The sequence below is a fragment of the Lagopus muta genome, chromosome 14, assembly GCF_023343835.1.
Source record: "Lagopus muta isolate bLagMut1 chromosome 14, bLagMut1 primary, whole genome shotgun sequence".
In the NCBI taxonomy this organism is placed as follows: Eukaryota; Metazoa; Chordata; class Aves; order Galliformes; family Phasianidae; genus Lagopus; species Lagopus muta.
The window spans coordinates 11,054,047-11,080,184 of NC_064446.1; the positions used below are offsets into that span (position 1 = coordinate 11,054,047).

General features: G+C 44.0%; 2 protein-coding genes across 10 annotated transcripts in view; one reads left to right on the plus strand and one right to left on the minus strand.

The window, feature by feature from the left end:
- The window catches only part of FNDC9 (fibronectin type III domain containing 9), a 31,224-nt gene extending 12,385 nt beyond the window's left edge, over nucleotides 1–18,839 (plus strand). Inside the window, exons 2-3 of one of the 2 annotated variants that reach the window (XM_048960338.1) lie at nucleotides 14,405–15,813; nucleotides 17,367–18,839. In XM_048960338.1, coding sequence (XP_048816295.1) covers nucleotides 17,371–18,036 — 666 coding nt within the window. In that variant the 5' untranslated portion in view covers nucleotides 14,405–15,813; nucleotides 17,367–17,370 and the 3' untranslated portion in view covers nucleotides 18,037–18,839. Of the gene's footprint in view, nucleotides 1–14,134; nucleotides 15,814–17,366 lie in introns of those variants that run through there. The other variant, XM_048960337.1, reaches the window with a different exon arrangement.
- CYFIP2 (cytoplasmic FMR1 interacting protein 2) overlaps nucleotides 1–26,138 on the minus strand; it is a 49,452-nt gene that overhangs the window by 4,433 nt on the left and 18,881 nt on the right. For 7 of the 8 annotated variants that reach the window (XM_048960326.1, XM_048960330.1, XM_048960324.1 and 4 more), the window contains exons 12-30: nucleotides 25,707–25,826; nucleotides 25,043–25,168; nucleotides 24,446–24,612; nucleotides 24,006–24,153; nucleotides 23,510–23,663; nucleotides 23,052–23,208; nucleotides 22,230–22,326; nucleotides 21,677–21,753; nucleotides 20,684–20,792; nucleotides 20,299–20,418; nucleotides 19,426–19,625; nucleotides 18,861–18,948; nucleotides 10,651–10,794; nucleotides 9,302–9,392; nucleotides 8,564–8,694; nucleotides 5,535–5,607; nucleotides 4,928–5,022; nucleotides 860–1,098; nucleotides 252–399 (exon numbers count right to left, since the gene is read on the minus strand). In XM_048960326.1, coding sequence (XP_048816283.1) covers nucleotides 252–399; nucleotides 860–1,098; nucleotides 4,928–5,022; nucleotides 5,535–5,607; nucleotides 8,564–8,694; nucleotides 9,302–9,392; nucleotides 10,651–10,794; nucleotides 18,861–18,948; nucleotides 19,426–19,625; nucleotides 20,299–20,418; nucleotides 20,684–20,792; nucleotides 21,677–21,753; nucleotides 22,230–22,326; nucleotides 23,052–23,208; nucleotides 23,510–23,663; nucleotides 24,006–24,153; nucleotides 24,446–24,612; nucleotides 25,043–25,168; nucleotides 25,707–25,826 — 2,484 coding nt within the window. The remainder of the gene's footprint in view (nucleotides 1–251; nucleotides 400–859; nucleotides 1,099–4,927; nucleotides 5,023–5,534; nucleotides 5,608–8,563; nucleotides 8,695–9,301; nucleotides 9,393–10,650; nucleotides 10,795–18,860; nucleotides 18,949–19,425; nucleotides 19,626–20,298; nucleotides 20,419–20,683; nucleotides 20,793–21,676; nucleotides 21,754–22,229; nucleotides 22,327–23,051; nucleotides 23,209–23,509; nucleotides 23,664–24,005; nucleotides 24,154–24,445; nucleotides 24,613–25,042; nucleotides 25,169–25,706; nucleotides 25,827–26,138) is intronic. The other variant, XM_048960331.1, reaches the window with a different exon arrangement.

A 26,138-nucleotide genomic window follows, 5' to 3' on the forward strand; every position in this document is an offset into this window, starting at 1 on the left:
GCTTCTCTGCTACAGCTTCCTAACCCCAGGAAGAAAGGAAAAGCTTTGGGAGACGAAAGATTTGATTGTCAAGCCAATTAAAATCCTGGCCTATCTGCTGAGACTGCAGGTGGAAATCTCACAGCAAGCATATCCAGCTTGAATAAGATCAATGCCTGGAAAGTTTGTTATTTATGAGTTTGAACAAGGCAAGTCGGAAAACAGAGATGTGTGCTAGTTCAGGTCTTTTGGAGCCTTACCCTTCAACTTACCACGTTTTTAATGATTTCATCCTTCCCGTCCTGCCTCTGCACCTTCAGCAGGTGGTAGCAGAAGTCAAATAGGTCAAAGCGTCGTTGTTGTCCAAGGAGAACAATGATAGAACAACCTGCCCAGTTCAGACCATCTCCAAAGCACTGCCTAGAATGGGGACAGGGTGATGGGATGAAGAGATAACAGGATGGAGTTAGATAAATGCTGTCCTAACATGAGACCAGGAACTTTCCTTGGTGGGGGAAATTGGTCCTATCGATGGAAAGTGGGTATGTAATTAGAGAAAAAAAATGATCTTAGGACAGAACCAGGCTATGCATGGTGCATCACAGGGTACGATGGATGAGGACTTTGCCTCCAACCTGGACTGTAGGCTACCCATTTCTTTCTGCAGAGCACCTTGGACATTTCTCTGTACTCCTCTTTCCCTTCTCCCCTTTTCCCAGTCGTTCAGATGGGAAGCTTTGGGGGCGTCTCTTTAGATCTACATCCAACAAAGTCCTGTCCTCAGGTACCCATGTTCTCTCTCTACCTCTGTGCTGGCTGTGGCTATTGCTGCAGCTAAGGGCCCATGAGCTAATAGCAGAGCTGGGTACTGGACACTCACTCTGCAGTGAACTCATTGGTGCCCACAGGGATGCAGTACACAAACTGCATGGCACTCCAGAGCCGGTGGAACTCCACGCACTCGTCCACGTGCATGACCCCATTTGTTGGGGGTGGTCCACGCCAGATTGGGTCCTGCAGGTAGCTCCGAATTCGTGTCAGGATGACCTCGAACATGGACAAGCCGCAGCACAGCCGCTCCTTGGTCAGCAAGTCACCTTCTCGAGCAATGGCTATTTGCTGAAGAGGAGGAGAACCAAAGAAACAAGTGACAATGTAATACAGGTGTACGTTCTGGGTGGACTTCACAATTCCTGGTCTCCCTGGCATATCCCGTGAAAGGTCCAACCTTACCTCTGATGGCTGCTCCCGTGGCACTCCCCACCAAGGAATGCTCAACCCAGAAGACTTAATATTGTGCTCAATTATATTTCACCAAACTGAGTATCTTTTGAAATAACTATATGCATCAGAAAACGAAAGCTGAAGGCAAAAGTTCTGACCAGAAATACTGATCCTTAATTCTGCTAGCATGCTATTCTGTTACACCAGCACTACTAAGCATTGCCAGGCTTAATTTCATGATTTGTGCAGATTATGAAAATGAATCAGGAGAGAAAACAGGCATTTTGCTTCCCAGGGCATTGCCATCATCTCTTTAAAATGTAGATAGGCTACGAACTTGATTTCCTATGTAGTGGTTAAAAAGCTCTGAGATAGATGAGAAGCCATTGGAACCTTAATACTGGAAAATCTGCAGTTTCTAAGAAAGACAAGTATACATTTTCCAGCTGAGAAACTTTCCATGTGCAGAGAATTTCTGTGACATCCCCTCTCAAATTTACATGAACAAATCTGGAGGGAGTGGCTCCACTGGATGGAGTTGATTTGGCTTTTGCACCAGAGGAAGCTGAAGAGAGAACTGACTTAATTTCAGCTCCATTGCTGCTCCAGAGGAAAAAAACCAACAAGGGTACTTAAATAAACACTGACCCTAGTGAGCTTCCTGCCTTCATCCTCTGGGCTGAGCTGGGCTGCGTGCATGGAGCCTGTCTGCCCCACTCCTTCCCATTTCCATCAGTATTACTGCCTTCTTGAAGTGCTGCCAAAAATAACTGGGGAGATGAGAGCCAAGTGCTGTCAGAGTTGTGCCACGGTGATAGGAGGTTCACCCCATTACCTGGGTGATGGCCACATCCTGCTGTCCCCGCAGGCAGAGCCTTTTACCACCTCACCACTTCAGCAGTGGCACTTACCAACCTTCTGCCTATCTTAGAGGGCTTCCTGGAACCCTCGGTCATTTTTAAGTTCTGCTCCATTTCCAGCTGTCCACCTAATGCCTGTGAGAAAAAATGTCATCCTGACCAGAATTACAGCAGAGTCTCAGAGCACCTGCACATGTCCTGATCAGACTTTAAGGACATGAATTTAGCTCAGTTTATTTGGATATTCTTTATTCTGCACTAAAAAAATAAAAATCTGAACGTGCATATACATCCCCTTTCCTGACTACTGGTTCACATTGGCACTGACCTAAAGCCTTTTTAGTTTGGTAGTACAGAATTCAAAGCATTACAACTCCTGCTTTCAACAAAATTCCAAGGGCATTTTGGGAGCTTCAGAGCAATTAATGTTCAACTAATAGCAAATATCAAGGGAACACTGTATTGCCACCCAGAGGGCAGATTGGGGCTGGGATCCCTAGATTTGTTAAATTCAGGAATGATGTCACCCAAGTTTCACAGCACACTTGCACATATTTCCTTAGCAAGTAAGGGTTTATTTTATCCAGTGTGTTTTTTATAGCTAAAGGCAGTAGATGCAACTTATGTCTCTTCATCTGCATCAAACTCTTATGGGTTAAGATTAGTGTCTGCACACAGGAGTCTACGATGGAAAAATGGAAACACAGCAAGAGTAAAGCCTCTCAATGTGTAAATTAAGTGTTAGCATTACTGTTTGCTAAGAAATAGCAGTAGAACTGGTATTTTTGACAAAACTAGTTCCACGATCTTAGCATGAAGAAGTATTAATCTAGAAAAGGATGCACCCGTTTTCTAAAAAAACATGGTACCACTCACATTCACAGACAGAATTTGGTTTTAAAATTCATCCCTATGAATCATGACAGAGTCATGACAATAGCTGTGACAGAGCACGACTATTACTTGGCAGATATTTAACATGGTGAAGGCAACTGGACAACTATTAGTCCTGTGGCCAAAGCTGCCTAGAGTCTGAGGTCCCACTGATGTCTATGACCAGGAGAAGGCTGGGTGATTGAGGATAGATTGCCATGGGAAGACACTGTGCTGACTCAACTATTCCCTCTGTTCTCAAAAGAAAAAAGCTCCCATTACTTTCAAAGAAAAAAAAAGTCCATTGACAACGCATGTGTGAAAGTCCCTTGCTAAATATCTACTCAGCATTAAAAGGGAAAGGATTCCTTTCACAATCTGCTATGATTCCCTAGTTCTGTATCAATCACCTACCAAACAGCTGTTGGTGGATTTCCAGCGTACAGTATGCACTCCCTGACAGATTTCCTGGCACTGCACTAACTCAGTTATGCCATACCTCTTTCACGGCCTGTTAATGAGCAAATTTGCAAGAACCACACCTGAACACTGCTGGGAAGCAATTCCCTCTAACTTCAGCAGCTGTGGCTCAGACCCTTTACAGCAAGTGGTTATGAGAACTGCATAAGGCCACTTTTTGGGAGGGGCATCCAGCAGCCAACTTCTGCACCAATTCTGGACAATTGCTGTAAGGTGTTTCTGTGTTCTGCAGGAAAAAACCAACATCGCCTGTGTCCAAAACTGCATTTCCAGGAGCAAGCTAGAAGCTATGGAGGCGCCTACTGAATGTCATTTTTGTGTTCATTTATACCTCAGAAAAGATCTGGTACTCAACTGTACCTGTGTGGTGAATGTGGGAACAGTGTGCAGAACAGTTAATTCAGGACATAAAATACCTTTTGTTTTCATCATTGTAACTACGGCAAGAATAAGCAACGAGTGGACTCTTATAGCAGATTTCAATGATGGTTTTGCATGAAAAGAAGGAGAGATAGAAAGACCAACACAAAGACACAAAAACACAGAGGTGAATTCTTTTTCTCGAGTGTCTCCTTTGAAAGGAAGCCAATGGGAAGTGAGAGGAGTGTCTACAAAGTCAGACAAAGCTCACAGTTTTCAATCCAACTTCTTTGTTTCATATGATTTCCAGTGAAGCAAAGTTTCAAATCCTCGATCCATCAGGAAAACATGGAAGAAAGCTGTGTAACTTTCTGCCTGCCATAGATCTGTCACCTCATACAACTGAGTATTTGTTCCATTCCCTCAGCAGTAGATTACAGAAAAAAGGGTGTTGATTTCTTTAACACTTTCAATGATTTTTATCCTATTAAATCCACTAAGTAGATAGTGGACATTTGGCTACTGATATCAATAGAACTCAATTCTGCCCATTGCATTGATTAAATCTGAGATATTTTTAGCAGTACTCAATTTCTGCAGAAAATAGATATGTTTTTTTCAAGCTGAGACCCCACCTCAATATGACACTTAAATGGAGGTGTAATTTTAAGCATGTGCTGAAGCTCTAAGCATGTGCTAGGAGGGAAACCATTCTCAGATGTACTCCTTGACAGGGATGAGCTTAAAAATATACCACCAGGCAGTCCTAAAACAGGATCCCCAAAAGTGATGGCAATGAATTAAGACAGGGACAGGCCTACGATGTTTCCCCTGGAACCACCCCAACAATTATCCTTTTTCTTTTTTTTTAATGGAGAGCAAAGAGGTTTTCAAGGCTGTTTGTGTTCAGAGCTGGCTTATGCTACAGCTGCCTGCCAGCTCTCCAGACTGGAGGCAGCAACGCACTCTGGACCCACTCACAAATTTCCCTTTGATGTGTCTGCTAGGGCAAGGATTCTGACTTTTTTTTTGTCTGATTGGCATTTTAGAAAAAAATAAATAAAAATAAAGGATCACCTTCCCAGGGCTGAACAGGGCAACTGGGACTGCTATGAATTTTCAACAGCCATCCCTTTCAATGAAATCCTTACCTGCGGAGTGCCCAGCCTCTCTATTAGGGGAACGAGGTGAAGTGGGGCATACTTGGCTTCGAGACGCTTCATGCGCACCTCCAAGCGTTCTCCTTCTGTCAAGCGAGCAGCAAACAGTGAAATGAGAGGAGGAAGTGGAGACCCGCAATTTCCGCTGAGTTTGCTCAGAGCTGCCCCCCAGCAACCATCCAATGAGCCTTTGGATCAGAGAGCCAAACCAACAGCAAATGAGGGGACTGGTGATGCGGAGAAGGGTGGGATGTGCAATTGCAGTCTCAGCAGCAGCTTAACCAAACATGTTCAGAAGCATGTCCCTGTTCCTGATCGCTCCTGTTGAGATGGACATTTCATGCTGTCATTCTCCAAAGAGGCTGCAAAATGCCTTTGAAGACTTAAGGGAACCCCCAGGCTATCTAAGGTTCCAGCCTGTAATTGGGCTACAGAAGATGCTCTGCTAGCATTTGTTTCCACCTTACTTTTGGCTGTATGCATTTATCTATTTAGAGGGGGAAGCAGGGCCAGAACTAATCCTCAGTTGAAATGGGAGAGAAACGGCTCTTGGAAGTGACCTCTGAATCTGTTCACTGCTGCCCTCTGAGCTTCTTACCTTTGATGTAGACCCTGGGCAAAATATTTTGGAAGGGAGCAGCATGCAGCAAATCACAAACTTCTTCCTGGGACTGAGGCAGGAAGAAAGAAAGATAAAGTAAGTTAAAAAATACCTATAGGGCGTGACTGTTTGGCTCAGGGGTCTGTGCAACCCTAGGACAACCCAATCACATCTACAGCACCTGGTCAAATCTAACCCAGCTCAGTAATAAATCCAATAGTTTGTATCTAAATGGACTAAAACTGGAAGAAACAGCTCTCAGCTTAAGTCAGGAAGTTTCTATAACCCAAATAATTTACCTCATGCCTACACAAGGCCAGAACTTCATATGTTTTTTGTTTTATTTTCTCGCCCACTTATTAATACTGTGAATAAAAGGGGATAAAGGCCATGGAAATTTCAGTTCTGTCTTACCCTGATGACTTCCTGCTGTTATTTTTCACTGAGTGTGCCCAGGTGGAAGTTACCCTTTGGCTTAGTTACTCTGGGATGTGTACATGTTAAAAATACTGTTATAAATAGATGCATGATACACTGGCCTGAAATTATTTGGTTGTATGGTGCTCACGGCCAGTGCTATCAGACCAAAATCCCAGTGGTGGAGGCACCAGGGAGAATAATACAGAAGTGCAGAGAGTAATAACATCATGAGATGCCACCTGAGAGGATGCATGCCAATGCACTAGAGAAAAAATAATCCCAAACATAGATGCACAAGGAGAAACCTAGAAATAGGAAGGTGGAGACTGAGGAGCGATGGCTGACAATACATCGTATACAAGTCTGCAATGGGAAACAGCAGCAAGGAAAACCAAAGCTGTTCAACACAGAGGCACTGCGTAACAACATGGCAATAGTTTGCTCCTGCAAAACTCTCGTTCTAGGACATGCTTGCAGTTCTGAGCTTACCAGAGAGATTTAGACACACTTGAGAGGAGGTCATGACAGAGCAGCAAAAGATTTTCAGGGCAGATGGAATGACTCAGCTGGATCTGGTTGGGGTGCATGGGTAGGTACCCCTTCTCCCAGCCCCAGGGCAGAGGACAGAGTAGCATGGAGCTGCAGGAGGCTGCACTGGTGCCATGGATGCTGGCATGAGAGTGAGTTTGTGGGAGTGCAGTTTGTGACACAGTGCTGGAGGGACAGGAACAGCCCATGGCCCCTCCATGGGCATGATGCTGATGCTACCAGAGTGTGCATATCATTTTTGTTATTCTGTTTGCAATCATTTTTGTTATTCTGTTTGCAAAGGACTCTTCCTTCCTAGATCAATGTAGTTTCAGTGCTCTTTCCGTCTGATAAAAGAGAGCACTTTCTCATTTGCAGACTGCATACACCTGGTATCTGTTCTGAAATTAATCATGGGAGACCTTCTCCCTAAGGCCCATTACCTGAGAGTAAGAATTCTTAGAATTTTAGTCCCAAGCAACACTTCATTCTGCAAATTTAAACAATAAAAAGGGGGGCAGACTGGAGCAGACTTCTAATCTTCACTAGAGCAGCTTCTGCCAACAAATACCACCAGCTCAGATTAGGCTGACAGCTATGAAGATAACTGCGCCATAAAAGTAATTGCTCCTTCTGCAGAGGGAGGGAAAATCTTGTTATGCAATGGCTCTAAGCATATGACAGCCTTCCAGCAAGTGAGAACCAGTGGCTGCTACATGCAAAACTCCTTTATATTCTGAATCAATTTCTGTGTAGAAAACTGACATCTTTGGTTAGCATGGAAGGTGGGCAGATGTGGACTTGGATGGGCAGTCTTTCTAAAAAGAACCTCAATGTCTCACTGTTTCCTTTATTTTCTGCTATTCTAGGATGTTATTATATTGCCAATGTACAGCTCCAGAGACAGGAGGAACATTTTTGCAGTCAAATAGGGATTTCTAAAAGAAACCACCATGTGTCCCTTAAGTATCCATTTAGAAGATGGAACATAAAAGGCAAATGCAGTCCATCTAGCATAAAATTCAGCACAGAACAGCAGAGAGCAGTGACAAAGCCACAAAAGAAACATAAACTGCCAGGATACTGTCTGGTCATTCTATTAGATAAAATCCAACTGCTAGGTGATATTTATCTCTGTTTGTTAAGTCTTATGCAACTGCTGCTCACCACCAAATATGTTTGATATACCATATAAGGAACTAGAAGTCTCTCTACTAGGGTTATTTGCCGACATTTTCAGTTTTCCCTGTGTTCTGTAGTTGAGTAAACTTGGAATCTTCAACCTTTCTTCTGGTTTTACTCTGAACAAAATTTTATGGGTTTGCTTGTCCCATGTGTGCTCAAGAAGGCTTGCTGAAAAAATTCTGAAAGATCTGACATAACCCTGCCAAAACCATTATGACATGAAACATGCATCTTAATGCAAAACTGAATTGTTGTTGCAACTCTCAGTTGGCTCTAACATGTTGCATTCAGCCACAGATAGCCTTTGCCCCATACCAGCCCACTCAGGTTAGAATTGGCATCACATGAGCTAAGAGGCTGAGAGACCTGTGCATGCAAAGGTGCTTGTGCGAGGGCTAATATCACGTCATCACTCTAAATAAGTTTTTAGTGAAGATTAAGTCATAGGAAATATAATCTCTTCTGAGATTTCCTTCCTTTCGTATTGCTTTATCCTTACTATCATTAGAACCAACCAGTTTTTCCATTGCACTACCACTACAAGAGAGCATTAGAAAAAATAACAATCCCTGCCCCAAAGAGCTTACAATCTACAAATAAGCCCCAGTTGATTTTTATTTCTGAGACAGACAAACATGGGATAGCTTTGGGTTCAAGAATTAAATCTAGATCTTCCAGTATTCAGATTCTCCTTGAGCAATGCCAGATGTCAGTGACCCAGCACCAATGTATATCATCCCCACAGACCCCAGCAGCAGAACTCTAGGGAGACCCTGGGTACACGATAAGCTGGAAAATTTCCTCAACTCATCCACTGGAGAACCTATTTCCACTCAAACTCTTGAGCTGGCAATTTTAAGTGGGATCTGCTGGTGCAGGGTGTGTTGCCTTACCAAAGCCTGCTCAATAAGGAGGCAGAAGAGAATGGCATTGCCCACTTCTCTGAGGCTCTGGAACACATCAGTCTTCAGCTCTGCATACTCAATGATGTCCTTCAGTTGGTGGTGGAAAAACTCCAGGATTCCTTAAAAGACAAGGGAAAGCAGTCACAAAAGTGAGTGCAAAAGCATCCTTCAGTGGTGTGGATTAAAAGGCAGTCAGGGCCTGGTGCTTCCTTTATCATGAACTGCAAAAACTACTAAATGGATAGATAGGGATAGGCATTGGACAGAACCAGCACGCAGTGTGTCATCCTGCTTTCGCTGACCCATGAGAAATAGGGAGTAATTCCTGTGAAGTCCTTGGATTTCCTCATCGGAGAAAAAAGAGATTCAAGACTGCTACGGATGTCTTTGTGCTGGTTCATTTATAACAGTCAGTTTTCACATCCAGCCGAGTTGCAGACTGCAGTCATACGGTAAAAAATCTTTCCATCAAAGTAGAGCTTTAGAAAAAGTAATAGTGAAGCCACTGTAACAAAAGCTTAAAAATCCTGAAAACAAAACCTTAACAACCAGCAGACATACTCTTATCAATCATCTGTGTGTTCAAAGTGAAATTGTAACAGGAAAGTTGTGTCACAGGGAGCACCAGCACAGTGGATGCTCATCCTTATTTAACTGAGTAAATGCTGTGCAGGGATTTGGATGAGCTCTTGCACAAACCATGACACATCTCACTGTAGCACCCACCTGGAGAGCCATATTCGTGTCTTGGCAAGCGGCATATCTTGGGCATGACTTCTATCAGAGTCTTCACATACTGCAGGATGGTGCCTTGCAGCTGTAAGAGACAAAGAGGGGTTAAACTGGAAGGATGGCTTCTTCTGGCCTTGGTTTTAAACAGAACAGACTGGGGATGGGTCCCTGTCTGACAACAAAGGGTGAAACTTTAGTTGGAGTCTAAGACCTTGCTTCCTTTGGATTTCACCCAAATAGTCCAGCCCAAGTGCATGGAGTTTTACAGCTTCCTCCTGAATAATAAATAATGGTTGCATGGGTTTTCTACTTCAATATACAGCTCATTGTGTTTGCATTATTTGCAGCTGAAATCCAAACAAGGCTCCATCGTAGATCCAGCTGGACTTGTGTTCCTAACCCAAAAAGCATTTCATTGGAGCTGCTAAAGGAGTCATTCCACAGCACAGGAAATGGTCTTTCCACCTGAGGAATGATTCTTGACACTGAGAGTTTAAAAAAATTAAAAATATATACACATAGAACAAGTTCCTGCAGATTGGATGTTTTGAACTAATATGGAGGAAAGTGTATTTCTTAGTTAAAAATGCTTGCTGTCATTTGGAGTTATATAAATACATCCTGTAGACATATTACATGGGATTATGTGATAAACATAATTTAGCCAAATGCAAGATCTCTGTCTTCTCATTGAATGCTGTCTGATCTCACACAACAGCTACGGTGCTTTCAACTGAGTGACACAAATTACATCTTCAATAGCTACAGTGCTTTACAGCAGAGAAGCTGGGTATATGCTTATGATTCAGGTCTACATTGCTTTGCTAGATAAGTTCAAAATTAAATCACTGCAGCCAAAACAGAATTTAAATATTTATAATGAATTGAAGTCTTCTCTTTGGTGAAACAGTTTTGGGTAGAAAAGCATGCCCTGAAAAATGATAAATTTTTGCACGCTCCCTCCTGCCTTGTTAATGTTCTCTATTGTTGGTGCCCTTAGGGAGCACTTCCCTGTGGATATCACATCTCTCTTTTGAGAGCAGTACAAAGCAGATGGAGCTACTGGCTTCAGCATATCTGATGGAAAGGGACGTATGGCTTGAATTCTTAAGAGCTCACATGTAACAGAAATTTCTTTGCAAACTCTTTTTCATCAGTTTCGTGTCCTCTTCCTTAGCAACAGCAAAACTAGACCATGAATACAAGTGTTGCAGTGTGGATAAAGGGACACAGAAGTGCCTAGGTTTCAACAACCCAAACCAAAACCTGAAGGCCAGGCTGACCAATTCATGCCTCTCAAAGCATCGAGATTTCTCTGCTGCCAGTGTCAGGCTCAGCATTACCAGGCTCTTGACGATCTTCAACAGCTCTTCCATGACCACGGCAATCCCCTGATAGCCAAGCAGCCTGCAGATTGTCTTGAAATGAGGTGGCCCCACAAAGTTGCGGTAGGAGCTATAGATGTGACTGTAGGCAATGTTGAGAGGCTGAGAAAATAGAAGCACAGTGACAGTTAGGCACATTTACAGGACTTGTAAGTAATTCTCTTATTGTACTACTGTGTTCCATCACTTGAAATCATTTTGAAGGAAAGCAGGAGAAATAATGATTCCTGTAAGAAATTTTTTACAATACTTCTTGATGTACAAAAATATTGCTCTCCCTTCTGTGTAGTCAAATGCAATCTACTCTGAAAAAATTGTCATGTCACAAGGTTTATTACCCTGCTCCGTAGCCAACACCACTTTCATTTCCAAGATAATTTGCTCTTCTATGTATTTGCAGTCAAGGATTTCAGTTCACTGGCCCTTTGCCACTTCAAACCCAAGTTCTTCTCCACCAAAACTGAAAGCTTTATACATGAATAACAGGGTAGAATTTTTCCTATTGGCATTTGCTTCAAATGAGTAAGAAACAGTAAGAAAAGTAGGAACTAGAGCATCTGAGACTAAGACCAGTTGGAAGAGACACAGAAATGACCCTTTCTGCATCCTGTACAGCCCTACATACTGATACTTGAGACATTTACATGTGACTGAGCCCAAAGGGAAGAACCTGACCCTTGCCTAGAGAGCATACCTGGGGCTCTGGCCACTAGTAAATTGTTAGCAGCAAAAAATGGAAGGCAACTTCCAGGAGCATATTTTATCAATATAATGTTGGAAATATGGGAATTACTGCAGTTTTTTGGCACTAGAGCATTTTTTTGATTCAATTGGTGTAAGAAGAAGAGAAGTAGGGGAATTAATTCACTTGTATGAAAGGCAAAAGAAGCCAAAAATCAAAAAGAAAACTGATTTTAGCTGAGACACTGCATGTTCAGCTTGGCATCTGTAAGAGAAGTGCTGGCACCGTGACTCAGCCCCACAGAGAAGGGCTGCAGCCTCCCCCAGGAGATCTACACAGCTCCAGTACACAGCACTGAGTCTTAGAAAGGCTCTGGCATGCAGTGCCGCTTCCAGAAAAACACAGATGAAATCCCTGGCTCAGAGCTGCTAAAAGATCTGAAGACTAATGAAACAAATTAAGTTACATCCAAATGTGCTGTGCAAGGCGTGCTGCATCCTTCCACAGCAACCACAGACTCAGCTCTGCAGGAATTCCCTTCCATGCCAGCACCAGGGACAGACTCCGGCCAGGGCACCTGAGAGACCACCACACTGGAGAGCTTAAGGTGAAAGGCAGCAAGCACTGAAGTAGCAGATGAGGACAAAATGGTGGATCCTCAGCTCCTTCTGCACCTAGCAGTTGCAATACAGCCAGTTGTGCTTGAAGGCTTCACTCATCGTCTCCTTCTGACTCACTTCCACAAACCTAATAAGTTAGGAAGTGAAGTCATTTGCTAGGAACCAGAATAGTGTTTTCTTTTGCTCTCAGATACAGAATTTCTGCTGACTGATGTACTGATAGCTCTCGTGGACTTGACAGTTGCTTTAATCAGTCAATTAATTGTTTTGTTAGAGCCCTACTGCCCTGATCCAGCAATGTTATCTCCTATGATTGCTAGGTACTCCTCTAAAAAGCTAGCAGGAAAAAAAGTTGGAGAGCCCCCTGCTTCTCTTAAAACTTCACCGTTGGCCCTGATAGACAGAGAAACCCTTCACCACTCTTCTGTGCATCAGTACTGTTATATACACAAAGCCAACCTTGTAGTCTCTGTAGTGCGTTCATCACAACGTGCATGAACTTTCTCCTCCATCAAAACTAAGCAATAGGCCTCTGAATAGTAAGGGTCAGAGTGAAATAATTTTGGGGAGATAGAATTGGTCGCATTTTCCTGGAACGGGGCTGACATTTTGCTGCACGATCTCTTAGTGCAGCCTCCTGCCTTGCAGCAAAACACAGTGCTGCTACAGTGCAGCTTTGAAGCTGTCTTTTCCTTCAAGTGGGGGTCCCAGCAATAAGACTGATTAGGAGAAGATACATTTTAGGCTGTGCATGGGCTGCAGATGAGGAGTGTGATTCATCCCCTCCTGTCTGCAAGATAAGGTAGGCTCATCGAGCTCTCTGCACAGCGCATTAGCAGCAGGCTTGCATCTAATAATAATACCCTGTGAGCAATTAAAATATACCTCCATTTAAGGGCGAGATACACAACTCAGTTTAAAGACTGTAGGATGTAAAATATGGCACCAGGGTGTATTTTAAGACAAACCAGCTGAACGCACAAGCTGGCTGTGTGGCACGCTCACTCCTCCACATTGTGTGGCCACTGCCACCCCCCAGGAGCAGGAGCAGAGCCCCTCTCCTGCAGGCCCACAGGAGGCTTTACTGTTCACAGGAGCAACAGCCACTGAACACATAGTAGAGGTTTTCCCTGCCTTTTGTTTAGGGCCGGACAGGCAGGTTTTGGGGCTGAGAGGCTGGGTGTGCAGGCAGGTTGGGATCTGTGGCAGTGGCACAACCAAAGATTAGTCCTGACTATCAGCCTGACTTCAGTGCCACAGTTGAGATGGTGTCTAAGAAAGTACAAAGCAATTCTAAGACTTTTATGGAAAGTAAACAGAATCAGAGAGTCATCTGAGTTGGAAGGGTCCTTTAAAGGCTACGTAGCCCAACTCTGCTGCACTGAACAGGAACATCTACAGCTCAGTTAGGTGCTCAGAGCCCAGATCAGCCTGACCTTGAATATTTCCCGTGATGCAGCAACCTGTTCCAGTGCTTCATTAAAATACATATGCCCTATGTGTGATGCAGAAATCATACAATGCAGTACGCGCTTTTATATACTGCATATAAACAATATCTCTGTCTATTCCAAGCCTTAGCATAATGCCTTGCTATACTGACTGTAATTTTATATATACACACACACGTACATATCTACATAGACTGCTATAATGTATAATAAGCCACAGCAGGAGAGGTAGCACAGCCCCCACAGCCTGTTGCAATGGATCAGCAGCCCCCACTGCCAACACCACCTGCAGCATCCACAGCTCCTTCACACCTCAGTGCTGCTGCTGCAGACGTGGCAGCAGTAAATAGAGTGGTTCCATCCCACTCACACAGCATGGCTATTTATACAGCTGCCAGCAGCATGCCTTGCCCTTCAGGTTACATCTGCTCTCATGCTTGCTAAAAATGGGTGGGCAAAGTCAGCTGTGAGAGGGAAGTTGTGATTTTCAGTGAGTCTGACGTGACCCTGGGTGCAGCAGTGCCAAGAGAAAACAGAAACACCCTTGAAAGTACATAAATTAAACCCAATCTAAAGCATTTACAGAGCTAAGAAGTGGTTAGCAAGCAGTAAGAAGTGGGTTGCTGTTGATTTACAGCTCCTTTGTAGGAAACTTGGCAACCTGCTGCATTTTCTAAGTGGCTGAGTGACAGAATTGCTCAGTTTCTGCTGACCACTCAAACACATTCATGGTGTGCATCCCAGAGGGTGGAGTGGCAGGCAGGGACAGCCAGGGCTACTGGCAGATGTTATTTGGGTAGAAGGAAACAAAGGTGCTGGAGCAGACCCAGCACTGACACAGTTTTGGTGTTTTTTTGTCCACAAAAAAGACAATTTCTAGCTCACCACCAGTGTAAACTGGTGCTGACTTGACTTTGGTAATGCCAACAGCACTGAAAACTTTGCTATGGTTCTTTCAGAGCTTGTGGCATTGATCAGTGCATGGAGAAGAGTTAGCAGGATGCAGCTATTCCTGTTTTCTGTGCTTTCCTCTGTTCCTTATGTGCGAACAACTGAAATTTAATTTTGAAACAACTGTGAACACCACTAACTCAACAACCCATCTGCAGAAGAAAAGCAATACTCCCATGAAGTATTATCACATGGTGACACCTTTCTGAGCACAGATTTGTATCTTCAGCTCTCTCCCTGCAGGCAAGGATGTACTTTCTTCACAGCATGGGAGCAGCTAAGAGCTCTCCATTCCCTTGCTCCTGCAAGGAGGACTGAGCGATGTAAAAGGCTGGAGGCCGCCTGGGAACACTTTCATTTCCATCCCTACCTATAATTATTTTCATCTTTGCTCCCCATTTTCAGCTCCCTGGCAGCTGCAGCCCACTCAGAAACTGAAGGAAATACGGCAGGACTTGGAAGATAAACACACACAGAACTGCAAAGTGTCAATCAAAAGCAACAGTCACACGTACTGCCTGGGCTTGTAACAGCCTCGCCTAATCTGGTTTGCATCATCTCCTCACTAATGACATTTTGAAGATCTATGAAATACTGCAGGCACCTTCCCAGCAAGAACGTGGAACTAATAACTCCATAGCCAGAACTGAAATTTACTTTGGGAAAGTTCCTCTCTTGAATACATTTTGGCTTCACAGAGCAGCAAGTCATTTCTTCAGAGCCTCTCCTTACCAGTCCTGCTGGCACATCTGTCCCTTCCTGTCAGCTCTTGGCTATGGGCTCTCAATGGCTTTGCCTCTCCTTCCTTCCCTGGGTATTCAGAGAAAACCCAGTTCCTGCTCCTATCACACAGCTTGGAGATAAATTAAAAAGCAAATGGACATTGCCTCAGTATCAGAGATGAAAATCTACCACTCACTGGCTTTAAACAGCAGTTTAAACGTGCAAGAAATCATAGCAATAAAGACAAAACCTCTGAGTGCTAAGCTATCAGTAGGCCAGGATGCTGGATTTCACACCATATACCAGTATGGCTCTAACTCCAGACTCTTCTGGAGGCAGTAGCTCTGGAGCAGGGTAGCAGTGTTGCTGTAGGGCTGCAGACAGAGATGGATAAAAAACCCAGAAAAACAAACTAGAAAACAAAACAAAAGTGGTTTGTTCATTGTGCCTCGGAGACACACTTCTCCCAGGCAAAAAGCTTTTAGGGACAACATTCCCAAATCATTTGAAGATGCCTGCCCATCCTTTCCTACTGGTTGCTATGGTGAGAGATGACGGAGCCCAAGATGGGTATAATACGAGGCAGCGTGCGGAGCAGGGATTTAGCAGAGCAGGAGGGACGCAGCGGTGAGAAGAGGGGAAGGTGCTGCGCTGCTCTCCTGCGCTGAGGGGCTGCTGCAGAGTTGCTGGGAAGGTAAGCCGCTTCCTGTGGCTCTGGGAGGGCTTAGAGATGGGTGCATGTGCTTTTGTGCTCTGTAGGAAGGGTTACAGTGGTTGTTAAGATGAGCTGCTTCTTGGGAGAATTAAGGGAAAGTTAGTTCTCTTAAGGGAGAGGGGAGGAAAAGAAGAAAAAAAGAAATGAGATCGATTGCATGCAGCTTCTGCTTGGAGTGCCCAGGTGGTTGGGGGAAGAGAGCCCTGAAACAAGGCTCAGAGGGCACTCTGGTGTCCTAAGATGTACCAGCTGTTGTGGCTGTTGTTAATCAAGGATGTGTTACTGAGTAGTCTTTTATTAGGGGGAGAGCTTTGTCATTCATACACTTGTAATCCCTTAAAGAATTACAATATTATACCACATAATTGTAATATAATATTGAATATAGTATTTCAGCAATTTTCAGATCTCACAGTTACTATCCTAATATTACAGTGTGAGATGCTGTAGTAACAGAAATACTTTATTGTTTATTAATCAACACATTAAATATGGAAAATTCAGCAACAGCTTAAACAGCTATTGAATCTTTATGCAGCTTTTCCGTATGACATTTAGGTATAAAAATTAATCTTTAGGAAATTCTACCAGGCAAGCCTAATTATCAGCTTATGTTAATCAAACCTGCAGTATCCTTTCCATTCAATGGGAATGTAAAGCAAAAGTGCTAAAAAAGCTTCCTGTATAGACAACCAGTCACAAAGAAGAGATTTTTCAAAATCTAGCTGGACCATAATGTACACCCTATGTCCTACATGTTTGGTTGTTGTTTTTTTCTTTCAAGAAGCAGGCTGATAACAGTAGTCTGGGCACCAAGCAGGTTTCATCTTTGGTAATTTTAATCACCTAAGATCAAGCATCTAATCTAAGCTCATTAGGCATAGCCCTTCTGCAGCCAGTGGAAAGAGCTCCCTCCTAGGCTGTGGGCAGCTCAGTTCCCACAGTCGCTTTCTTTTTGCCTCTGTAAAGGGGAATATGACATTTTCTACATTCAAGGAAGTGAAGCTGTGGTGACTGAGGGAAAAGATGGTAACAACTATCAGTGTGGAAATCATGGAAGCAGCAGTATTAGAAATGAAACTCTTGAGTGCAGCAGGTGCCTCAACAGATTGAGTTTCATTTCCACAAACTCTCCTAAGCGTAGGAGTCTAGGGTGAAAAGGGCAGGTTTTGAAGCAGTCAGTTGAGTAACTCAGCTTCTGAAAGTTTGCTGAAGACCCTGAAGACAACTGCGATGAAGTTTTCTGTCTGCTAGAGAGCACCTGCAGTGCTTAACAGTTCGAAAAATGCAGTATTTTTTAGTGTCAACCACTGGCAAAACACTTAAAAGAGATTGCAGGGACAATTGTGACATCCAAAGTGCAGTGTGTTTTAGTAATTACTTTTACAAAAGGCGCAGAGAGTTCACCTGAACGCCTACACAGGCCCAGTCTAAGGGCCAGTAATACCTGTGGAAAGCCTTCACTGATGTCAGTGGCCTTTAGGACTGCACATGCATTGGGGAACTCAGCCTCTTGCTGGTTCTGGTTTCAGGGACATGATGAACATCGACGTGCACAACATCACCTACACCAGTGCCACAGTCTCCTGGACCACCACCAGTCCCTGTCCGGAGAACTACTACCACGTCATGTACCGCCCCAACTGGAATAGCGTCTTTGCCGGCTATTTGCGCCAAAACTTCCACCGTGAGGAGCGAGTTCCCCACTCCCTCAGCTCCATCATCCTCCATCGCCTCACGCCCTCCACCATCTATGTCCTCTGCATCACGTGCAAGAACTCCTACCCCTCCAGCAACCACTGCACCACGTTTCACACGCTGGACCAAAACCCCCTACTTTTCAGCGGCTCTAAGCATGAGCCCACCACCTCCATGTGGATGGTGAGCAGCCTGTTGCTGCTCTGCTTTATAGCTCTCTTAGTCTACGGCTGCCTGCAGTTCTGGGCTGCACAGTGCTGTGGGCCTTCCAGGCCAAAGCAACATGATGCCAGCCCTGAAGAAGTGGGTGAAGGCAGCAGCTCGCTGGATGGTCCTCTGAGTGATGGACTGAAAGAAGAGCTTCTGGAAGTGCCCATGACCACTGTGCTCATGAGGAGCTCTAGTTTCATGAGGGAGAGTCCGTATAGTTCCCCACGCTGCTTCTTCCCCTATAAGAACAGTGATGATAAGACAGCCATCTTGCCGCAGCACGGCCTTCAGTGAGAGCAAAATAAAGAGAGGCACTGCTTGGCAGTCTGGTTCATGCTGCTCTTTCCCAGCTCTTCCCAGTTTGTGTATGCACAGGGGCTGTTTGTCCCAGGGTAAAACATGAGGTAGGAACATTATCAGCAGGGAGAAAAGCTTTTTCAAGTGACAAAAATATTATCATTCACTGAGGGGTTTTTAAAAGGAAACTAAGTAAGCTTTCTGGGAATGGCCACGCTAGGCTGACTGTAGTGTCACTATCTAATCTGCATCAGTGCTGTAGATCACATCAGCCATCAACCAGCATGCACAAGAAATAAACTCCACTCCAATACTTTCATGCCTGAGTGATCCTCCACTAGCATCACACCCCAAGCCCTCATAACACTTGTATAAACAGTCATCATGGCCTGACAAAAGAGCTTTTTGTCAGTGTTAAGTAGTTTACATTTGCACTCCAGCATTTTAGTAACTCCTGTTTTAAACGAGAAATGGGATTCCTGCGCAGCACCTTTCTCAGGGGGCAGCACCGAACTGGAACTCCAGCTAGCTCTCCTCTCTCTGTGTTTAGATGGATATGACTTGGTCTACGAACGACCAGCAAGCAAAGAGTGGTGTCAGCACCCCCTCACACAGGCATGTTATGGAGAAGAATATGGGAAAGCAATAGCAAAAAGCACACTGAATCTGCTTCTTGCATGGCTTTTTTGTTTCACATGACAATGTGATGCTGTACGTTCGCACTCGTCACACTGTTATCGAACAAAATATTGCATTTGTTTCTTCCTAAATAAAGGATTCCAGCATCCACCCCTGCTGGCTGCCATGGCTCATTTACTGACCTTGGACCCATAGAGGTAATATGGTTGAACATTGGCTGGTTTGTCCCGCTGGGGTTCCTGTGTAAAGGGGATTGCTGTCCTCACAAACCTGCAGCAGGCACAGGAGATAGGGAGGGAAATGGTCAGCTGTGGGCAGTGCAGACATCACGCAGTCCAAGAGGAACTGTGGTTGCAGACTAATTAGCAAGTCATCATCTGAGCTACACGTGCAAAATCCTGCCCCAACCTATTGGTGATATAAAACATATCAACTTAACATATTACAGAGGTTTTGGTTTTTTTGGAGGCAGGCAAGAAACCCACATCTGAGCAAGGACCACAGCTCTGCTGACAAGTCACAACACTCTAGACTGAACTACCTCAGTTGTTCGTAATCTCTGTCCAACTTTGTTTGAATGTGTTACTAGAGCTTCCAAGACCAAGGGGAGCTGGTGGACTTTAACTCTCAGTGCTGCACATCATAGGGAATAAAAACTTCCCTGCAATGCATGTGAATTTTATGTGGCAGGTTTGAAATTCTGGAAAGAAATGTAAGGTCTCCAGGTGCTCTGGTTTTCCTCCTCACCTGTTGGTGGATCCATTGTAGCAGTAGTTGGGTAGAAAGTCAAAGTTGAGCTCCCAAAAGACATGGAGGGTGATGCGCCCATAGGGTGCAGAGACATTGTGGTTGGCTTCCCGGAACATGGCATCAAAGCTATCCAAAGTCATGTGCTTGCACAGCAACCTGTGAGTCAGGCGATTTATTTCCAAGAGCCACTCCAGCTCCTGCAGCACACAGAGCAGCAGCAGATGACATGTGTTACCAAGATGACAATAGAAACTGTTGGTTCAGTTGCCAAGGGATGATATTATATCCACACCCACACAGAGAACTTCCCAGGTGAGGATGTAACAAATGTTAAATACAATGATTTCACTCAGTGACTGAGGCCAACTGCACTTCTACTCAAGGGGGTCCTGGTCCACTATCTCCTAAACCTGCAGGCAGCAAAATTAATTTGTTCCCCACTGAGTGCTGGCTGGCTTTCACATCAGAATCCTTCAGAGGTGGAAACTGGTAATTTTACAGTACTTGACTCTGATACTTCTGTAAAGTATCAAAGGCAGAAAATCCTGCACAAACAATCTCAGCTACCTGTATTCAACAGGGGGAATTACAGTCAGGATTTCCTACTGTCAGATCACTGGACTCTGTTCTATGAGCTCCACAAAATTTAAATACTGACTGTCACCTTATGATTTACTCAAATAGTTCACAGTCTAATAATAATGCAATTAAGGCTTCATAAGTAGAAACAGTACAGATTCAGTGTCATAAAGGAAAATACATGGTTGGCTGAACCCTACTGTAGGTGGGACAACTAGCAGAAGATCGCTGACTCTGTATTCATAGCAGTGTATTAATCTCTCAATTCATACTCTCAGTAATAGTTCTTACCACTATGGATGTCAGGTCCTCACTCTCAAAGCGGCTAATGGCCTGGTCTAATGATTTGTACATTGCTGCTGAGATACGCTGGGTTATGAGCCTGTTCAGGTCAATTGACCTGCCCAGCAACTGGGAAAAGAAGAAAAGATAGGTGTATGTTACATTCAGATTAGGGAAGGTTGGTAGTAAGCCCTCTATTGGGTTCACCACTACTTGGAAATAAGGTTGGAAATATGGAGTGTAACTCATTAATTCCCTCAACCCAATGTCCTGAGTGCACATTCAATTCTTCTCATTCCAGCACTGGTTTCAATTGAGCCCAGCACTAGGATGCCAGCTGCCCACTAAAGAATAATAGATTAAGAGCTATGAATAATACTTGCTTGCAGTGTACCTGGACATGCCTTTGCTTGAGCAGTGTCTCATAGCGGTTTGATGGTGGGTATGGAATGATCACCCCATAATTCTTGCATTCAGCCCGGAAACGTTTGTCCAGCAAAACACTGAAACAGGCAACTAACATCAGGAAAACGCAAACACACACAATCATCTTCTCTCTGGATCTGTTCCAGAGCTATATTCATCCTTCTTTTCATCTTGGTCTGAATGCCAACAAATGTCCACTTGCTTTGCTTTCATTTCTAAGTCACAAAGCAGCAGTTGTCACCTGGTGACTTTCATGCTGCTACCACTCTTGGCTTTTATGGCTAAAACATCCAAAAATATAAAAGACTGTACTGAAAGATATCACTAGTACCAAGTAGTGGGGTGGTCTCCTTTTCTAAGACCAATCGTGATCTAGAAACAAAACTCCTTGCAGAGTTAGACTAAGACTTGTGCACATTTGGAGACATGAGAGCAGATTAGAGTTCATCTGTATTCTTTAAATTGTTAAAAGGAAATGTCACAAAGGGCTTATATCCTCATCAGGGAGCAGGTAACTCTGCAGAAGTCCTGCAGTCTGAGGTATGACCTATGACTGTGTATCAATTTGGCCATTTTAAGTCTTGATGCTCTACTAGGGTGAGGACAAGTGAATATCCCTGCTTCCTATAGCTGGGAGGCTTCCAATACTCATCTGCCTGGTACACAATCAAAAGTCAAGCAAGGACATGTCCTCAATAGGATTGATCTGCTCTGCTGCTGCTCCAGAAAATGGTACTCAGACAGCTACTTAGGATATCAATCATTTGTACTTCACTGTTCACCGTGTCTGCTTGCCACCATTAATTTATTTTCCCTATCTACACTGGTCTGACATGGATACTAAGCTTGGTGAGACAAGGATAATCTTTTGTTTTGTCTACCTGCAGTGGCTACTCCCTGAGGGGTACCTTTTGGTTAACAGCAATATCATCACTCAGCAGCAGCAGTCGGGTTCTCCTACCTGCCAGCCATTGCTTTATAATAGGCAAAGATCTGATCTGCCAGCTTGTACACAAACTGATCAAAGCATAAATTCACCTGGGGGAGAAAAAAAAAAATCACAAAGGTGTCACCAGTGCAAAGTGGCTCCTTCCTACTCTTGCAAGATTGGTATAACTCAATACAGAGCTTATAGTTTCTGCCTGTTCTTACAGATCCCAGTCTCCCCACACCCAGTCATCCTTTGCTCTCAGAGATCTCCAGGTTGTCATTTTCCTCTGATGTCTCATAACCCTCTGCCCATCAGACAGACTCTTCCAGGCTCACACTGTCTGACAGCATTTGGCTTCCACTGGTCCCACAGTACTGCTAAGTTGAAGCCCTTAATCAACACAGCATGTAAGTTCTCTGAATATTCTGATCTTCTGAAAATCTCTCAGAATATATTCAGAATATCAGAATATATATTTTTCAGGGTACACCTATTATTGATTCACTGAACTGCTGGGCTGGGCTGACAAACAGGACAGTGTGACCCCTGCTGTGCTCTTTCTATACAATAAAGAGGAACTTACTTCAGCTTCAATTTCATCATACAGGAACTGCTTTTTGAACTTGGTCAAGGCATAGTACGCGCTGTCATTATAGAGGTCCAAGGGGTACAGTACATATCTGAGGACAAGAAGACATCATATCTTCAATTAACCTTGGAGATATCAGCATAAAGAGCAGCCACTCAGTGCAAGAACTGGCATTTTTCTGTCTTTCACTCCTTTTACCTCCATTCACTCCAGACCCTCAAGTTCCCCCATCTCACTCCTTGTATGATTTGCTGGAAGCAGCAAGAACAGATCTGGGTGTGTGCTGTGTCTTATTCAATCAATGCCATCTCCTTCTCTGCCCTATAAAAAATGTTGTCTTGCCCTCACTCCAGAGTGCCTTGCCAATGGTTATAAAATGGAAAACAAAGCTTCCTTAATGAGGAAGATAATATGAATATAATTATACTTGCATCACAGCAATTTCTGATCATTTATCAGATGTACAAAAGAAGTGCTTAAAGTTCTTTATCCAGGGTTCATGTCCCTTTGGTTGCACATGCTGTTTGACTGCTGTGTGCAGACCACTACCACCAAGTTGAGAGGATATTCTAATGCAGCAATTCCCAACTGCTGATTTACGATGGAGGATCAAGTTTCAATGTCAAGAAGCAGCTAGTGCGCATCTGCTAATGAGTTATTCATACATTACACACTCATGCAGCAGCAAGTCAAAAAACATGTTTTTTTTTTTTTCACCCTTGTCAAAGAGATAGTTCATCCCCAGCCTACTCTTCACCAAATCAAAATCTCAAGCCCCACTGAAGGCACAACCCACCACAGCCCATCATCTCTTACTCCATCATGGAGGGTTCTTTGGTTTCCAGAATATGGTCCGTGAGGATCCAGGGCATGGACATTTCAATGGGGAACTGGATGCGGCGGCCCATCGTCAGCTCCAGGAAGAACTCCCGGAACCAGAGCTGGGAAAGGTCACAGCACTGCTGCAGCGCTTCTGCAACACAGAGAGATCCCCCAGTGGGAAGACTCAGAAGTCATCCTAGGATGGAAAGAAAACTCCACTCCTAGAAACTAAACTACCACTAATGGCTCTTTTGCTATTGCTGACTCATTCCTGTTCTCATAATGATTACTACCTAGAAGCACGCCGGCATCAGCCAAAAGTAGAACATTTGGGAAAAATCAAGGAAAATCTTTTGTGCAAATCAATGAGGAGCAAAACTATACATAAACCTTTGCCTGTCCAAGAATGTGAGAGTTGGAGTCAAGTCTCCCCCTGCCATAGTTTCACTCACCACTGATGTTGAGAAGGTGGGTGAAGAAGAACGACTGCTTGTGGAACTCCTCGATGGCCAAGACTATCGGCCCATCCAAGCTGCTCCTCAGAGTCTTCTTGGAGCCACTCTTGTCTGCTATGAGGGACTCCAGCATGGTCCGCACCATGTAGAGCTTAGGAAGGAAGTTAACAGTCACTACTCTCCTGTGAGATACCACTGCACGCAAACATGATGCTCTGCAGCAAAAATTAACACTTCTGCTTCTACTTCGGCTTACACTCTACTTTCTGCACCCTTTGGGCCACCATCATTCTGAGATAGAAATAATCACACCCAGAACAAGTGAGACATGGGGAACTATACAACAAGCTAGGCATTAAAGAAATGTTTAACATGTAACATGAGGGTAAAGACATTACTGGAGAGCCCATGGAAAGAGCTGCTAACCCACAGAATGGAAGATTCCTACATGACTGTAGGACCATTAATTCCATAGAAATAGAGATTTACATACCTGTGTACTTGATGGTCCTACTGCTCGTCGTGGGACTTTAATATCAAATCCACCCTTGGGGTCCTTTTCACCTCTCAGGCAAGGATCATTTGGTGGCTCTCGACCTCCCTCCCAGTCACAGATTGTCTTTCGAATTGCTTGAAGAACACTGGGATGGGTAGGGAGAGGGAAATTAGTGCTTAACTTGATTTTACTGCAAGGCAAAAACACTCACAGCTATGAACATTAGCAGGGGAAGTATATGGAGTGGGGAGTTACACTGTTGTCTGTAGGGGAGTCATGTCCAAAAGTGGACTATGGAAAGAGTTGCTGGTCAAGGTATGTTGACTGACTGTATAATATTAAGCTGTGTACAGGACTACACACTTACATAGTACACCTGTACTATATACTACACAAATAAATACATTGGCTTTGTATTACATTCAAGAAAGACCAACCTGATCAGGACATTCTTCTTCTTCCTTACTGCCTGCCTGAGGGGCTCTCGCAGCGTCACCTGGGCAAAGTCCTGCAAAGCTGCATAGATAGTGTTGCGGATGGCTTGGTTAAAGACACTCTCCATCCGGCCCATCAACACTTGTAGACCTTTGATCATGGCAATTACCTGAAACAAAAATTAAAAACAGATGTACTTCCTATTTTTTCTTTTGTATGGAGAGGTCCATAAACATTAAGATAATTTGATAATAAATTCTATTCAAGTAACTTAAGTACAGCAAATAGGTGGCTAATTTTTTTTTTCTGTGTTATATGCTGGGGAGAGCATTTCCACCACCAGTTTCTTGCAAATGGCCCCTGTCCCTTGGCAGGATTTGTTTTCATTCTTGATTTCTTGCTATCTTTAATAACACCCAACCCTGGAAAACTGCACATGTTCCAAATGTCCTTTGTGCCTGATAGGAAAACAGCCCTTGCTGGCTCTTAGTCACTCTTTTTTATGCAAAAATCAAAACTTCAAAATGCAGAAAAATTGATCTCCAAGCCACTCTCTCTGCCATGGCAGTAAGGAGAGCAAGGCAGTAGATGGCACCTACCTCCACAAAGGCAAACTTCTCTTCGCTGGTATAGTTGTACCGGGTAGCTCGTTCATACTCTTCTGCTGTTCCTGGACAGTCCTTGTTGCAGAACTTATCAGTGGGATGAACCAGCTTCCAAGAGTACTGGAAAATGGAAACAGATACTGTCAACATTGCAGTGAGTGAGAAGCAAGGCTAGAGACTAAAGAGAGCTCTATGCCAGAGAAACAGTCCCTGGACATCAGTACACTTGCTTGACACAACTTTGGGTGCAGAATGTGTACTTTTTCCTGGCTTGAACATCACTGTATTAAATATTGTTTTTGTTTATTTGATGGTTTGCCAGTTATATTGGGCTTTTAACATCTATGGGCTTTCTATGGTCATTTAAATTAGTTTTACTTGCTCAAGATCCAGACCTGTCATGCACCCTTCCATACTTAATGTGGACACCCCAGAATGTGTGAAGGGCAGTGCAGCTCTTGGGAGGGATGAACAAGTTCTCTTTCTCTATTTGTTGTAGTTCAGGGTGATCAGCTGCCTGATTTTAGTATGTTAGTTAAAGGCTTAAAGTAAGGTGGCATGCAAACAGCCTCATCATTGCACAATCTGTACCGCATAGCCTGCTAACAAGTTGACACTCACTTACGAAGAGGAGGACATTACACACTGATGCACTCACCACTTCCATGACATGGGCACTCCACTTGGACAGCAGCTGCAGTCCCCGTAAAGCGAGGTCAAAGAGCTCCCGGTACTCTTCATCGGACTTCTGGCTGTCCAGCCCTGAGCCGGTGACCACCTGGAGGAGATCACATCGTGTCAGGGCCAGAGTCAGCAACTTGCTGCAGCTTCGGTTGAGTCAAACAGCAGCAGCAGATCTCCCTCTCAAATCCCAGCTGAAATGAATTCCCCATGATCTTATGATCAAGATAAAACTGGGCTGTGCATGTTTTCTCCCTTGAGAAAAGGAGTGTAACTTGGCAGGACTCTTACTACCCAGGCAGTCAATTTATTTCCTACAGAAAAATGAGTTTGACCCGTAACCTCAAAGCAAATAACTGACCTTTTCATTCCACTTTCCCATTTCTCTGTGGTAGTCTAATACCACTGA